This window comes from Temnothorax longispinosus, chromosome 3 (assembly GCF_030848805.1).
Source record: "Temnothorax longispinosus isolate EJ_2023e chromosome 3, Tlon_JGU_v1, whole genome shotgun sequence".
NCBI classification, from domain to species: domain Eukaryota; kingdom Metazoa; phylum Arthropoda; class Insecta; order Hymenoptera; family Formicidae; genus Temnothorax; species Temnothorax longispinosus.
Window position 1 is genome coordinate 15,915,513 of NC_092360.1, and position 15,263 is coordinate 15,930,775.

The 15,263-nt window shown below is 33.2% G+C and overlaps 1 protein-coding gene across 1 annotated transcript in view; it reads left to right on the plus strand.

Annotated features, from left to right (window-relative positions):
- The first annotated feature begins 6,374 nt into the window (after nt 1-6,374).
- The window catches only part of LOC139810550 (LON peptidase N-terminal domain and RING finger protein 3), a 63,712-nt gene continuing 54,823 nt past the window's right edge, over nt 6,375-15,263 (plus strand). Inside the window, exon 1 of the mRNA XM_071774200.1 lies at nt 6,375-8,076. Coding sequence (XP_071630301.1) covers nt 7,515-8,076 — 562 coding nt within the window. The 5' untranslated portion in view covers nt 6,375-7,514. The remainder of the gene's footprint in view (nt 8,077-15,263) is intronic.

The window sequence follows — 15,263 nt, forward strand, 5'->3', positions numbered from 1 at the left end:
ATACGGACTCTCGCGAGTCCCGCGACCCGCGACAGACGTATCGCCGTCCGCCGATGCTATATAGCGTCGCATCGCGCCACGCTGCTCCCCACTGTATCGCGCGACGGGCGCGATTCACGCTCATTCATTACATAAAGCAGCTCACTGTTTACCGAGAGCCTGCTTTATTTTTAGTCATGCCGCGTTGCTTTATGCGACGCCCGCCGATTTGCGAGACCGCACCATCGCCCCTCGTTCGCTTGCTCTCGGTTCTTGCGCGGTTAAGTCCCGTTTACGGCGTTTACGCAACCACGTTTCGCAGCTGTCCTCGTCGTCGGGTCGTGCCACACGCGTGCAAATCCGCGCGTGCAAATCGCACGTTCCGATGCATCGCATCGCGATCGCGTCTCGGCGTTTTATTCGAGCGAAGTTCTGCTGATAACGAGAGTCGGGAAATCATCATTTAGCGCAAAACGTTTATATAACAATCATATTACGTGGCATGTAATTTTAGACAAATTAATGAGGATTTTCTTTTAAAAAATAATTACAATAGTAATTCTAATAGTCGATCTAACAGAACAACAAGAAAAAATGATAAAATGCAAAACAAATCGGCTTTGTCGAGTGGATTTTGTAGCAAGAAGAATCTGAATAATGGTTTAAGTTTAAAACAAATTGTGGAATATAAGTATAAGTTGTATATCATCGATTGCACTATTAATCGCGAACACGAAAAGTCGATACATTTTGTTTATATTAACGCGTAAAATTCTTCTCTTTTTCCAATAACTCCGTAAATAGCAATTAATATTTTTTTTGCAAATTAATCGGCTGAAAAGGCCTTATATAAGCTATTAAAACCGCGGCTTCTCTCGAAGCGGTTCTAACCACATTTTTGCGAAATGGCGCAACCAGTGAGTATCCGCAAGACGTTTCGGTCGTGTGTATCCGGCTGATTGAGGAATCCGAGCCGGTATCCGCGCTTTTCAATCGTGTGTACTGAACTCCTTAAGTGTTGCTCAACGCTCTAATAAACGTGCGACTCGGTAAGGTGCCTATAATTGCGAAACGCGATGATTAATAACGTGCGCGGTAGGTCGACTAATTGTAAGTTATGTCAGCGCACGCGACGAGCTTTTCGCAGTAACCGTATAGTTTTTGAAAATGTCGACTATAACTTTACAAATAAACAAATAAAATGTAAGACAAATGAAATGTAAAATATATCTGTATTACATAAAATAAAAGGTGGAGCTATATTTTGCAAAACAGAAGAGAATAATAAAAATATAAAACTTTCTATATTGTATAGAATTCGAATAAAATTATTATAAAGAATTACAAACAGTATTTTCTACTAATTGCAAGGCAATTTAAAAAATTATAATGTACATTTTTTGAGTTTTAAAATATTGAGATACATTTATAAAATTTTACTTTGTATTGCAGAAACTGATAATATATATTAAGAAGATTTTTAAAATTGATTTAATTGAAGTTTGAAACCATTTTTTTCCTTTTTTTGTTTCAGCTCGATTAAATAAACGTCGATAACATAATCACACGCCGGTTATTTTTATTCGTTACGTCTTCTATCCAAGAGCGAAATTAAAATATTTACATAAACTCACAAAAGTGAGATTAAAATATTAACAAAGACGTAGATTCGCTAGAGGCTACGGTCTACGAGTTTATTGAAAACCATCAACGAGACGGACGATTCAGATTGCGTTGCAAAATTCGCCGAGTGCCTCCTTCGCCAAAAGAAGCAGGTACGACGACGTGTGGTTGCGGCGCGCCTCGTCGACCGTGTGTAAACCATTTACGTAACGGCGCGAGATACGCCGTATTTCGATGATTAACAATTTGTTTTGCGATCGGCAAAGGTGACTCTTTGTACGGCACAAATACCTTACATAAGATAGCAGATAAACGCGCGTATGCAGCTGGAGATTAAGCGCGCGCGGCTTTTCGGATTTCGAGACGAGACGTTTTTCCTCTGCATTCTCTGTGACGATCGCCGTGTTTATCGAAATCGTACGAAGCGCTAGAATGCGACAGACGCGTACTTATACTATCTCTTGTTATGCATATCGGTATACAACTAGTTAGAATTACTTAAGGAAAATAAATTACATGGAAAATTTTAGAATCACTCTGAAAAGTATCTACATTATGAATTTAAATAAGTATATATATACGAGCCGGATAATAACATTAATTGGTAAACTTTTGAAATACAGTAGTTAATATACATTAGTTAATATACATTTATTTTATATATTATTTTATATACATTAGTTAAAAGCATAATTATTTTCTGATATAACAAAATATTACTTTAGTTTCTATAATTTCTCTATAATATATAACTGTTATTTGCTTAGTATTTTATTTTTTATTTATAGTTAATTATTAGAATCGGTTATCTAAATAAACTAAAAAAATAGTGCGTTAAAACGTCTGTATTTAAAAAAATTCAACATTTTATATAAAAAGTAAAATTATATTAATTCAATTTAAATGGTCCTATCTATTGATTTTCATACTTTCGCAATCTTTGTTAAATAACCATAAATTTTTGGTCATTTAACAATAAATAATTAGTAAATAATTGGTTATATCCTATCGCCTTATACGTGACATTCTTATTTTTTGCTTCCTCATAGAGGAAGCTTTGTTTTCGTAAAAAAAAAATTTTTTTTTTGTTTTTCTGAATGTGTTCAGAATGTTCTAAAACGTCGAAAAATTGCAATTTTTAAAAATGTCTGTATGTATGTATGTGTGTGTGTATGTGTGTGTGTGTGTGTGTGTGTGTATGTGCCAAATTTACCAAAATTTCTATAAGTCCAAAACTAATCAACCAAATCTTAACGAATTATATATGAAATAGGGGTAGAAAAAACTGAAGAATATAATAGAAATAATAAAAATTGCTAATAATCAAGGGGTTCTTTTTAAATAAAATTTTGATTTTTTTCAGAAATGTTTGTTTATGCTTTAATTTCCGCAAATTTGGAGATATCGATCTATTTTTAATTTTATTATATTTTTCAGTCTTTTCTACCCCTATTTCATATATAATTCTTTAAGATTTGGTTGATTAGACTCAGCTTTATACGCGATCAAAGGTCCCTAATTTTTAGAAAAATGTCTGTGATAGCTTTAACTTCTGTAAATTTTAAGATATCGGTCTATTTTTAATTTTGTTATATTCTTCAGTCTTCTCTATTTCTATATTTTATTTATATTGCAATCGGAAGTTCTTACTAAATGCGGTTAATATAACACAGTTTGCAAAAATTGATTCGCAGAAACACTAATATTCTTTGTTACATAACAATATAAAAAATAAATATACACAGTATATCTTCCCATGTATCATCAAAATTCCCCGCTAGTTACATCTCTTGATTAGGAAGTAAATTTATTCGTAGAATGCAAAGCAGTTGCAGAAAACTGTTACGAGCAAGAGTGTGTCACTTCAGATTCAGCAGAAAGATACTTCCACTTATTAAAACGGGAATATATTACAAACAAATTAGAATAATACGATAAGCATTTAATAACCATTAATTTTTATCGATGCTCTTATAATCTATAAGTCCTGATTACTTATAAGTGTCTAGTCGTTTATTGATTTATTCAACATTATTCCGCTGTTAAATAACAAAATACGTCATCGCATTTGTTATGCTTTGCTTACCCGCTGCGTGACAAACGCATAATCTAAATTCTAAATATCTCAAGCAATCACGTAAGAGTATCAATACGCGCGTTTGTTATTCCGGCTATTGACAGTTCACCTCACATCCTAGCATAACGATTACTCGCATAATTTCGAACGCAATTGAATCGCACTGCGTAAATGCGCATGTAATGAATGGCATGTAGGTATATCTGTATATCATTCTGATTAAATTAGATGTTAATACATCATCATCCGGAAGCTTAGTAATAAGCTTTTTGCTATCAGCGTCTATCGATTAGAGGTTTATTAATTACTAAATATTTTATTATTTTTATTATTGTATTTATTTATTAAAATATGTACCGTAATGTCTCAACTTTGCTAAAAAAAAAAAATATATATACAATGCGTTATCGGTTGGCAACGATATATCAATTTCATTCACGAATGATAAATAAAATATCAAGAATTTCTCGATGACAGCAATGCTGATATTTATATTTGAATACACGTTGCATAAAATTGTTGCATTAGATACTTTTATATTAATTAAAGTTTTTATTTTAAAAATAAACGTATCAAATTACATTTTAACAAAAAAGTAGGTACATTCACTTGATATTTTATATGTTTAATCTAAGCATCTATTTACACATAATGTCATTAGAAATTCGTGAATTGTTAGTATCATGAATCGCTATGATTGTATAAATCCATATAGATCTAATCCATCAATCATTATCTGCATCAATTTAAATATTGATAGATTTAAAGAGAAACATATACATAAATAAATATTTTCTGTCTGTTATTATAATACGAATACATTATAACGATCTAATCTCTCTCGAATTAATATTAGATCTAATTTATTTTATATTGCTTGTGATCTATCCATCGCAAATGAATAGATAAGACTATTTAGATTGCGTTATATACAGTACACTACTAAACGTAAAATAGTTGTTAAAAAATCGTAAATATATAAAAAAAATTAAATGAAATTAGATCCCTAGATTTATAGTATTAGATCAATAAAAATCATTTTGATGAAACATCTTTTATTATTTAAATAAAATTAATGCTGTGGATTTAATGTAACTTTATACACATACCTACTATATTAAATACTTTTTCAACCAAGCATTAAATAACTACTATTTAGATAAAGTCCATTTAAAAGCATTCAAATAATAAAATATCAATATGTACTGATTAACACTTAGTTTACAATAAGAGTACGATTTTTTATATTGAATCTCTTGCTAAAGTCTCAAAATTTTTGCTTAGGAAAAATCAATTTCAAAGCGATTTATTCTTAAATTTTGATACCGCAAAAGAGAACACTCCATAGATAGACGGTAAGTGCAAGGGGTTAATCACCCCGTGAACTCGCTATATTGATCTCTCATTCTTCGCCACCCTTTCCCTTGCTGCTCTCGCAGTTCAGCCCTCTCCTTTCGATTCGAAGAGCGGTCCTGTGGCGTCTGCGTACTCCCTTTACGCACATGCGTTACACGCACCAGACAAGCGGGATATCTCAGGACAGAGTTACTGTGTTCAGGTTTAGTGAGAACTCTGGATATCAGAAGATCGACACTTGCCGGTGAAAAGTGACTTTTATTAGTTAAAAAAACTTGTCATTCTTGCTCCACGTTGCTATACATCGATAGTGCAATCACGCTTCTTCTTCCTGAAATGTGCCATCGTACAGTTTGCGCACATCCGACGTGATTCCGGCAAGACCATTCCCGTTAGAAGAACCCGATCGAGCTAAAGTTATAACAAGTGTCCGGGAAGGTATCTCGAATAAAATTCGCTATACGAAACTCGATGATATAAAAAACCATTTGTAATTGGATCTTGGCATGAAAAGAGTGACAAGAGTGGATGCGAGGATGTGAAGGATATTAATGGGGAATGAAAGCGATTTGATACGTCGCTGAACTAACCGATAACCACTGACGTTATTGGATTCTAAAGTGATATATCGATACTTATATAATCGTACGTGATAAGAAAATAGTGTGGTCCTTTTTAACTCAGCAGATTTATAAACTTAAACAATTTTAAAGATATTAAAAGAAGCATTTTGATAAACAGACTCTCTGCTTATTAAATAAATTTTATGTCCTCACAGAAATAAAATGAAAAGATTCTAAGTGCAAATTATTACACTGAGAAAAAAATATTTCCAAAAAATATTTAGTCCAATACGTTCAACTAAACATTTCAGTTAGTTAACTAAACATTAGTTGTTTTAACAATTTATTTAGTTTCTTTAATCAAGAATTAATTAATTCAACTAATGTTTAGTTAACTAACTAAAATGTTTAGTTGAACGTATCGGACTAAATATTTCTTGGAATTAATAAATTTGTTTTCTCAATGTATATATAATTTGTGCTTCATGTATTATATATGGTACCTATAATGTGGAATTATAGGTACTATCTCATAAATAGGGAAAATAAATAAAAGCAACGAAGACTTGTTTGCCTTATAACAGGTAGATAAAATCAAAATAACGATAAATAATAATCAGAACTATACTTATATTACTATAAATTACAAGGATAATTTAAGCGTAAAATTTATTCATTATAAATTACAAAGACCAGTTAAAGACTAAAAAAAATTTAGAAAAGAGAAACGATTACGATTTTTATCATTCCCTGGACCAATAAAATCCGTAGATAAAGCAAGAAGCTTCTTATCAACCGTAACATCAAAAACGTGACATAAAGAAGCTTGAGAAAAATAGACAAAAATCACGGATTTATTCCACGAAATCTCTGAACGGTAGAAAGATATCACCGCGTCACACCGTTGCACATGACAATAACAATTTGCTCAATAATGAGGGCCGGAGATCAGGGGGCACTCGGCAGACAAAGAGACGAGGTTCGCTGGACGACGCTGCCTCGCCGGGTGGTGGGAGCAGCGTCGGGAGTGCGGCAACAACACCTACGCGCCGTGGCAGACACGCCGCTACGGTACAAGTAAAGCGGCATCTTCTTCTTCTTCTTCTGGTTTATGGCGCTATACTATATGCTCCATCACGGATGTAAACGGCCATAATTCTATTCGGACTGTATGTCGGCTCAGCAGATGGCAAGTAAAGCGGCAACACGCTCCTCAAGCTACGTGCAGCGTGGTCCGTAATTCCCTCCGCGACCTCCCGAACCAAGCCGTGGTGTATCCGAAGCCGCGTGGCGCTGGCTTCGTATCTCGAATAAGGAGGCGGCTCTGGCGGCTGCACTCCTCCAGTCCTCCACCGCCGCCGTCACCGCCACCGTTGCCGCCGCCCGCGCCGCCAGCACCGTCACCACCACCATCCCCTGCTGACGGTCGACCGAGCGCCGAGCGGCCGACTCTGACAGTGGCTCGGCCGACCGATGACAGCCGAGGCGTCAGTCCTCAGTGCGCCAGCGTGCTGTGTGAAGCGGTCTCGCGCGCGCGTTAACGTGCGGAGCAGCACGCGTGGACAGCCAACTGTCAAACTCTCTGCGTGTCGCTCCGACGATTCCCGGTGAATCCCGCTAAGTGAATCATCGCCGGTGAATCTGTTCCTGAGGGGGTCAAGTGACTCGTGACCGTGCAACCGTATTCCTGATTTCCGGTGAACCGTGTTTCCGTGTCGCGCAACCCCACGTAATATTCGTAATCTCTATAAAAGATGTACGTCGTCTTCAACAGCACGAAACCGGCATCGAGCGGTTTTTATCGAGAGATACGTCTGACGCGCGTACGCGAGTTACTCGTAGAGGGAAACGCGTCGTGAAAGGATACACGGCGTTTTTCATTCCCGAAGAGTGACGCACGAGGAGCAGCGCTCGCGATGACGGAGCTCGCCAAGGAGGCGTTCACCTCCCGCAACTACCACTTGGCGGTCGAGCTGTACGAACGATGTCTGAAGCAGCAGGGATCGAGCTACGAGGTGCTGCTGGACTACGGCGACTCCTTGGTCAAGTGCGGCCGCGTCAGGGAGTCCATCGAGATCTATTCCAGGTGTTCGGCCGCGATGTCCGTGCCGGCCGAAAGACTGAAACACCTGGCGACCGCGCTCCTGGAGGATATGGTCGGCGTCGGGACGAGCTCCAGACGGAGGTTCGAGACATCCTTCGCGTGTCCCCTGTGCGAAGGCACCCTCTGTCAACCGGTGACCGCCGGCTGCGGTCACACGTATTGCAGGAACTGCGTGGATCCGTCGAAGAACTGTCGCGTGTGCGGGCTTAAAATCGCTATGGTGAGTGAAACGAATGTGCTAGTGCAAAGACTCGTGGAGAGATGGTGGCCGCGAGAAGCGGAGGCCAGTCGGGCGAGGCACGAGGGTGATATCCTCTTGAGGAAGGGTCACCTGGGTCAGGCGCTCGAGAGATACAACCTGGCGGTCCATCTCGGTAAGGGAAATAACAATTATCACTTCTTACGACGCATCTATGTATATCATTTCGTAAATATTTCGTCGTATTTAAGTCGTTTGACATATCTAACGTATCTGTACTCTTTATCAGTAAAACGATGTGCGATTAAAATTCTCAGTCTATTGCGTAGGATAGAAAAAAGACTTTTACTGATTACGCGAATCCAGACAACTACGGATTAGTGATGCTTTTGTGGAAGATAATTTTTCGTCTAAGTTTGTTTCAGTGATAAACATGTGCCGTTCCACAAGTTAATATACTTGAATAAACTTATAATATTTAGTTTGGATAAAGAAATTTGTTTTAAGAATAGCTGAGACCCCAGCTGAGACACATTTAATAAGATTAGATAAATATTAGAAATTTTAGCCACAGAAGTGAGTTTTGCAAAAGTGTTTAAAATATTTTTTTATGTTTTTAGACATATTTTAAGGAGTCTCTCTCTAGTGTTTTATTTTGTATAAAAAGTAGAAAAAAATGTAACTTAAAAAGAAATATTTTATATTAAAATAGAAAAGATTAAAAGCGACTAATAAGTAATACATTAATGGTAACAATAGAGATGTAATATATACCAATGTGTGCGTGGGACAAATACAATATCTAAATATTGCGTGATGACTATGAATTATAAAGATTCAATTATCAAATTTTAATATTTTCTATTTGAATCATGTTGCTCATCACTTTGACGTATCGTATAAATATCACAATTCATTGATGCGTTTGTCACCAAATGCTTCCATGACTTCAATTTTAAATAAAATAAATTAGTTGTAACCGAATAAATAAGTTAGTAACCGGAGTTGTATCAAAAAAGCAATCATTTTTAATAACACTAGAAACAATTCTTAAAAAATCCAGCTACCATTTTTAATTCATTTCTATTCGTGAGCAAAGGGTAACAACATGTGGTTATATAAAGATTATTACGAAACACCTAATCTGAATAACGTTTCAGGCAAGTCGGTAAACTCAAAGTATACTGGTTTATCATTTGCATTTTATAATCTGTCTCGATTTAATCAAAATCACGAACGTTTAGCGCTAAAAAATCACACCTCGAAAGGACCACATTCCCATTATCTGGATTAATACAGGTAGACCAGTACGCTTAAAGTACGCAATGTATTCGTGGATTTAGTCCACGTACGGATATATGTATAAAAGGTAGCAACAGAGCCAAATCTGCTGCGACAATGAATGGAATCGGCAGTCTTTTAAATAGCAATTAATTAAGGCTTGTGAATAATAGAGAAAAAACTTCATATCGGAAAAATTTCGGAGATTTATTTTCATATTATATCATTTAGGAGATAATATCTATAAGTATTATAATTTTACATTATTTTTTATTTCATTTATATTATTTACCTACACGTGAATTCTCGCTGCATTTTAATTTCAAAAAATTAAATGCTAGAGAAATAAATAACAAATATATGAAAATAAAAGTTTTAATAGAAGTAGAATAGAAAACATATTGGACAAATCTTTAATATATTTATAACATTTATGAAAACTGTTATAAAGCATGTGTCGAAAATTATAATTTATTCATAATTCGTATAAAAATACTATAAAATAACGAAAAAAAAAAACATAAATTATAATAAATGACGAAATTATTCCAAAATTCTGTTGTAGTAATATTAAGTCTAGACATAATAATTATTCCTTCAAAATTTATGTGATGTTAATAATATACTTTTATTCATGCACTAGCAAAATGAAATAAAAGAAGAATGGACAGTGCACACACAAGACAAGTTTAAAAGAGAAAAAAAGAAAAATTTTTATTTACCCTACTGTGTGCGTACGTATTTAAACTTAATAACGCTATTTAATAAACACTTTTATTAAATAGCGTAATTAATTATTCACTAAAATCTACCAATTAGAGCCATTTTTAACAAATTAATCTTTCTTTGGAAATCGCGCCAAGTCCGATAAAATTATTTTGCTAATTTCAATAAGTTTTCGTTGCAGTTTATTAAAAAACATGCACATGACTCTTTCGCTTCAGTTTTTTAGGAATTAATCAATAAACATTAAAGAAAATCATGGTATATTTTGCTTCTCTTCTTTTCTAATAACAAGATTTATTCTCTCATGTGCTCTTTCCGTCATTCTCTTCCTCACTCTCAGATCATTTTTTATCACTCCAAGCTGAAGAAGAGACTACGATTATTAACCTCGGTGTAACGGTGTAATCAATTTCCAAACATCTGTTTTCTGTTACTTTAAATTTTAATCAATCTCTTTGACATTTGAAAATTTACTTCCGTTTTATTATAAATATTTTATAGAAAGTTACTATTTATTGCACTTTTATATTTTCTAATATTAAATAAATTACTTTTATATAAATAATGTTGTAATAGTTTTATGTAAAATTATATTAATAAAATTTTTGTATTGTAAAAATATTTTTATAACAAAAATTTATATTTTGTAACAAAAAACAAAAAACAATCAATCAAACAACATATTGCTCACATTTTCTATTTTATATACATATAATGTATACATTTGCAAATTAATATTAACAATAGAATTTCAAGCTTAATTGGCTAATTGGTTAAATATTTTAAAAAGTAAAGAATTGTTTCTATGACAAAATATTACTACTTTTTTCTATAAAGATTTAAAAGCTTATTATTTTGATTTGAATCAATTTTACTAAACTTTTAATGACTTTTATATTAAAACCATCTAAAATTTTATTAAATTATAGGCAACTTTCTTGCTTTTTGGCTGAACTTTTTAGAGCACCGAGGATTTAGAATATACAATATTTCGAGAATAGAATTGCTGATTTGTGGATATCTGGATATCTAGATGTTGGAATAATGTTTCTTTGGTAAGATCGCGTCTGAGAAGGTGAGAAGAGATGTGGAAATGATTTATTTCTCAAAAAACAAATGTAAACTTTTGCGTTAAAGACAGAACATCAGAGATCGGAATTGTGTTTGATGTTTAATCCTTAACTGCTCCGAGTACGTGGAAGAATTTTAGTTACTGAATAATTTTTTATCAGCACTATCACGAAAAGTATCTTAAGTAGTTTGTAGTTTTATCTCATGCAGATAGGGAAAGTTTACTTAAAAATAGATTATTGGTTATATTCATAACAATTTTATTATTTAAATAATTTAATATGAATATAATTATATTAAAATCTAAACTTTTTATATAAAAAACAACATTGTAAATCTTTATTTACTTTTATTTGTTAGACCTAAGACTAATTAGATCTAAAATCCTATACTGTTAAATTTAAAAAAGATAGTTTGACATTAAATGTTATTCGTTATAATTAATATATATGTATATTACTAATTTTGATTAATTTCTAATTATAAATTACTTACAAAGTTTTTATCTAAGCATACATGTTAGATGATACGATTTAGAACAGTTAAAAGTTAAAAATAAATTATTGAGTTACATACTGTTATAAGCAAAAGCAAATAGTGAGATAGGTCAACGAATGATACATTTCTAGATATAAACTTGATAATTGTTCAACAGTTCTATAATTATATGTTTACAAAGATAGATTCGCGATTTTTTATTGAGAGTTAGAAAGGGTCGAACTTTATCTCTATACTGAGTTTATCTCTTAATTTCCGTCTTTCATTATATATTTATAATTTTTTTCAAAGAAAGTAGAATATATTGAATACTATACTGATTACCATACTGAATTTATTTTAAACGTAATAACTTTATGGAGACTCGAAGATAAAAGAAATAATATAAAAAATCGGCTAATAGTTATATCAAGAATAAAACAAAAAAATGTAGTTATAGATATTTAAACTTTATTCCTGCATATCTATTTTATTTTTAAATTAATAAGTAGGTTAAATTAATTAAATCGTTATATACATATATCGTTAATATGCCATCCATTTTTTTCCTCTTTGTTCTAATAAGAGTTATTTACTGTATATTTCTGTGATAAAAAGCACTAAGTTGAATATTGAAGTCCGTATAGGTATATTCTTTCGTGCATATCCGAGTGCACCGGACGTGTGCGTAAAGTGCGTGAAAAGGGAAGCGTTTGCGTTCGACTGCGACGATCACGACGACGACGCCGTTAAGTTCACGGCCAGTACGAGGCGGTTCTTACATAACACTTCTTGGTGGAGATATCGGTTTGAATCGACGATGTGTCCCATCTGGAGGCACGCTACGTCTACCCCATGAGATATATCGTATAAATATTTACATGTTCTGAATCAATCCTCACATTTTTTAATGTTTGACTTGCAAAACTATATTTTAAAATGCTAAAATTAATCTCTCTTCGTTCGGGAGCACTACTTTTAGATTGCAGACAATATTAAACGTATATACACTTAATTCTTACATATACGCCAACTTCTAATCATTTATTCTATTAGAAATTCTAGATATTATTTATGTCACATAACAAAATATTTATAATTTCTTCTCAACTTTTTAAATTGAATATTCCCAAAACAGTGGAAGAAAACCTTGTTCTACTAAAAAAAAAATCACTTTTTCTCAAAGTACTTATACCTAGACAACAGTTAAAAATTTGTATATTAAATCTAACAATTAAAAGTTATGATATTAAAACGTAATAAAATAGTATTTTTATTGATGCTGCGCTAATAATAATTTTTGCTGCGAGTTATGGCTGGATGATCGACCGCGTCATCTCGACCTTCTTATTCATGCCGATTTTTGAAGCGGATTATAGAAGTCATCTATACGATTCTCTCTCTCCGAGATTGTCGAGCAACAAAATTACCAAGAACAATGACGCGTATCGCGATAACAAGTAAGCACTTCGTGACTAATCGACCTCGCCAAGATCGTCCTTGTTATCTTCGTCATCACGCATACCTTACAGTAGGACCTTTCGCGAGAAAAATATCCAAGGGATCGTGCATTGTGACACGTATTCGATTAGGCTTTCCATTGCCTGAATACCTATTCATCTAATGATCGATGGTAAGATTTTGGCAGACATAAAATTAAACGGTGAAGAATTTTTCGCCAACAGCTCATAACGGGAATTAAATATTCAATGAATGTATAAGAAGTATAGAAGCAAAATTGATAGAGAAAGAATTGATAAAAACAAATATACGCAAACGCGCGCGCGAATATATATAAACATCGCATAAGAAATTACGATGTTGATGTATTTCATTTTGGATTTAGAAAGAGTGAAATTAATACGAAGAAAAAAAGACGTGGACAATTATCATAAATAAACTCGACAAGCGTATTTCAATGATAATCGTAGTGCATCAGTGCAAGATTTCCTCGAGAAATGCGATTAGAGAGTGACGCAGTTGTTTACACGTATGTGACACGTAAATATTGCATATAACATATTGAATCAGAATCTTCGCGAATATATTACACTGTACAATAAATCGTCGAGTTAATACGCGAAGATTACGTAAAGCGACATTATCGCTCACGACGTGTCCGCTAATAAGCGGTTTTACGTGGAAATGAAATTTTAAGCATCGAAAGATCTCGCTAAAATAAAACGGACTATGAGTACGGTAGCCATGCTGCCCTCGGTCGCACCTGCATCGTTCACCTGGCCTACAGGTCGATTACGGTAGTTTTAATAACGTTCTTCAGCGACGCCGCACACTGTACTTTAGAACAAGAAAAAATATCTTATTTTGTCAGTAAATTATGTAATAAATAAAGAAATAAGTAGATGACAAAATTATTACAGCCAAATCCTTTATAAGAGGTTCTTTACCGTAAGAAATGCCTGAACTCCTTGAAGTTAACATTTTTTGAAAACAAAACTAATTATAAAATATGTAAAACACGTTAATTATTATAAATTATAGAAAATTTAATTTAGGATTAAAATTGTTTTGATAAATTAACCATAAATAAGATACTTGAGAATAAAAATAAAAAAATACAAATAAAAAAAAAAAAGAATTTAAGTTTAAATAAAAGAATATACTCCTATTCTTTGTCTCCGAAACATTTTGTATCGCAGACGTCGATGATCTAGTTGAAAACATCTTTGTCAACGGACGAGAATGCCAGAGACACTCAATTTAGTCTGACTAATTTGCTATTTTAATCGATACAAGTTCTCTTTACGTTATTTAGTATATATATAGTTAATATAATAGATTATTTTTTTAATTACAAAGAATTTATATAGAATAAAATAATATTTTATTATATTAAATAATTCATAATAATAAAAATACATATTAAATTTGAAACAAAGAAATTGAAAAACCTAATAATTCCTGATTTATATAATATAACGGATCTTAGATTGTACGCTGCATGAATTAGATTTTAATTTAAAGATTTTTATAACATTTAAAGCATAAAGATATATATATTTCTCTTTTTTAAACAATAATTGAATACATGTATCTAAAATTGCAGGTATTTAAATCTATTACTCGCAATATAAAAGTTAACTCCTATATCAATAACTTTCTGTTCTTTTATATTCTATTACAAATTAGCAGTTTTTACATTTTTCTTTCCTCTTGGAATTTACGATTGCCAGCGGTTGGGAATCGCTGTTTAAAGAATGCCACCTACAAGCGCATTTCGCCGAGACCGATACTCGTCTCTCCGCGTATTCGCGAATCCCGGAGTTTCGTTTCTCTAAAGGCAGCTATAATTAAATTCGCCGCGCCGCTGCGCTTATATAGTACAAATTTAGCGTGTGTCGCGTCGCGTCGCGTCGCGTCGCGCCGGTGCAACGTGCTCGACGAAATAAAAGCGATGACAGCGTACGAGAAGGAGCGCGCTTTTATGCACGCGAGCTCCATATATCGGACTCGCTTATATAATGATCGCCGACGCTGCTTTTCTCGCCGCCGATAAGCGTCGCAAAATTACGCCAGTGGATCTAATGGTCACAGCTGAACAATTCACATCCGATGTCATTGTTTCTAAACATGCAAATTACATAAATCATTTAATTATTAAATTTGTTGACTTTTCAGTTTCTATTTCGTAATATTTTTGTGAAAAAACTTACAATTAATTTTATAATGATTTTATTAAATATTATAAATCATTATATTTACATAGTTTATTTAGAAATCTAAATATAATTAGAGATATACAATAAACTTTAAATTATTATATTAATTCGAGTCAATTTCTCATCC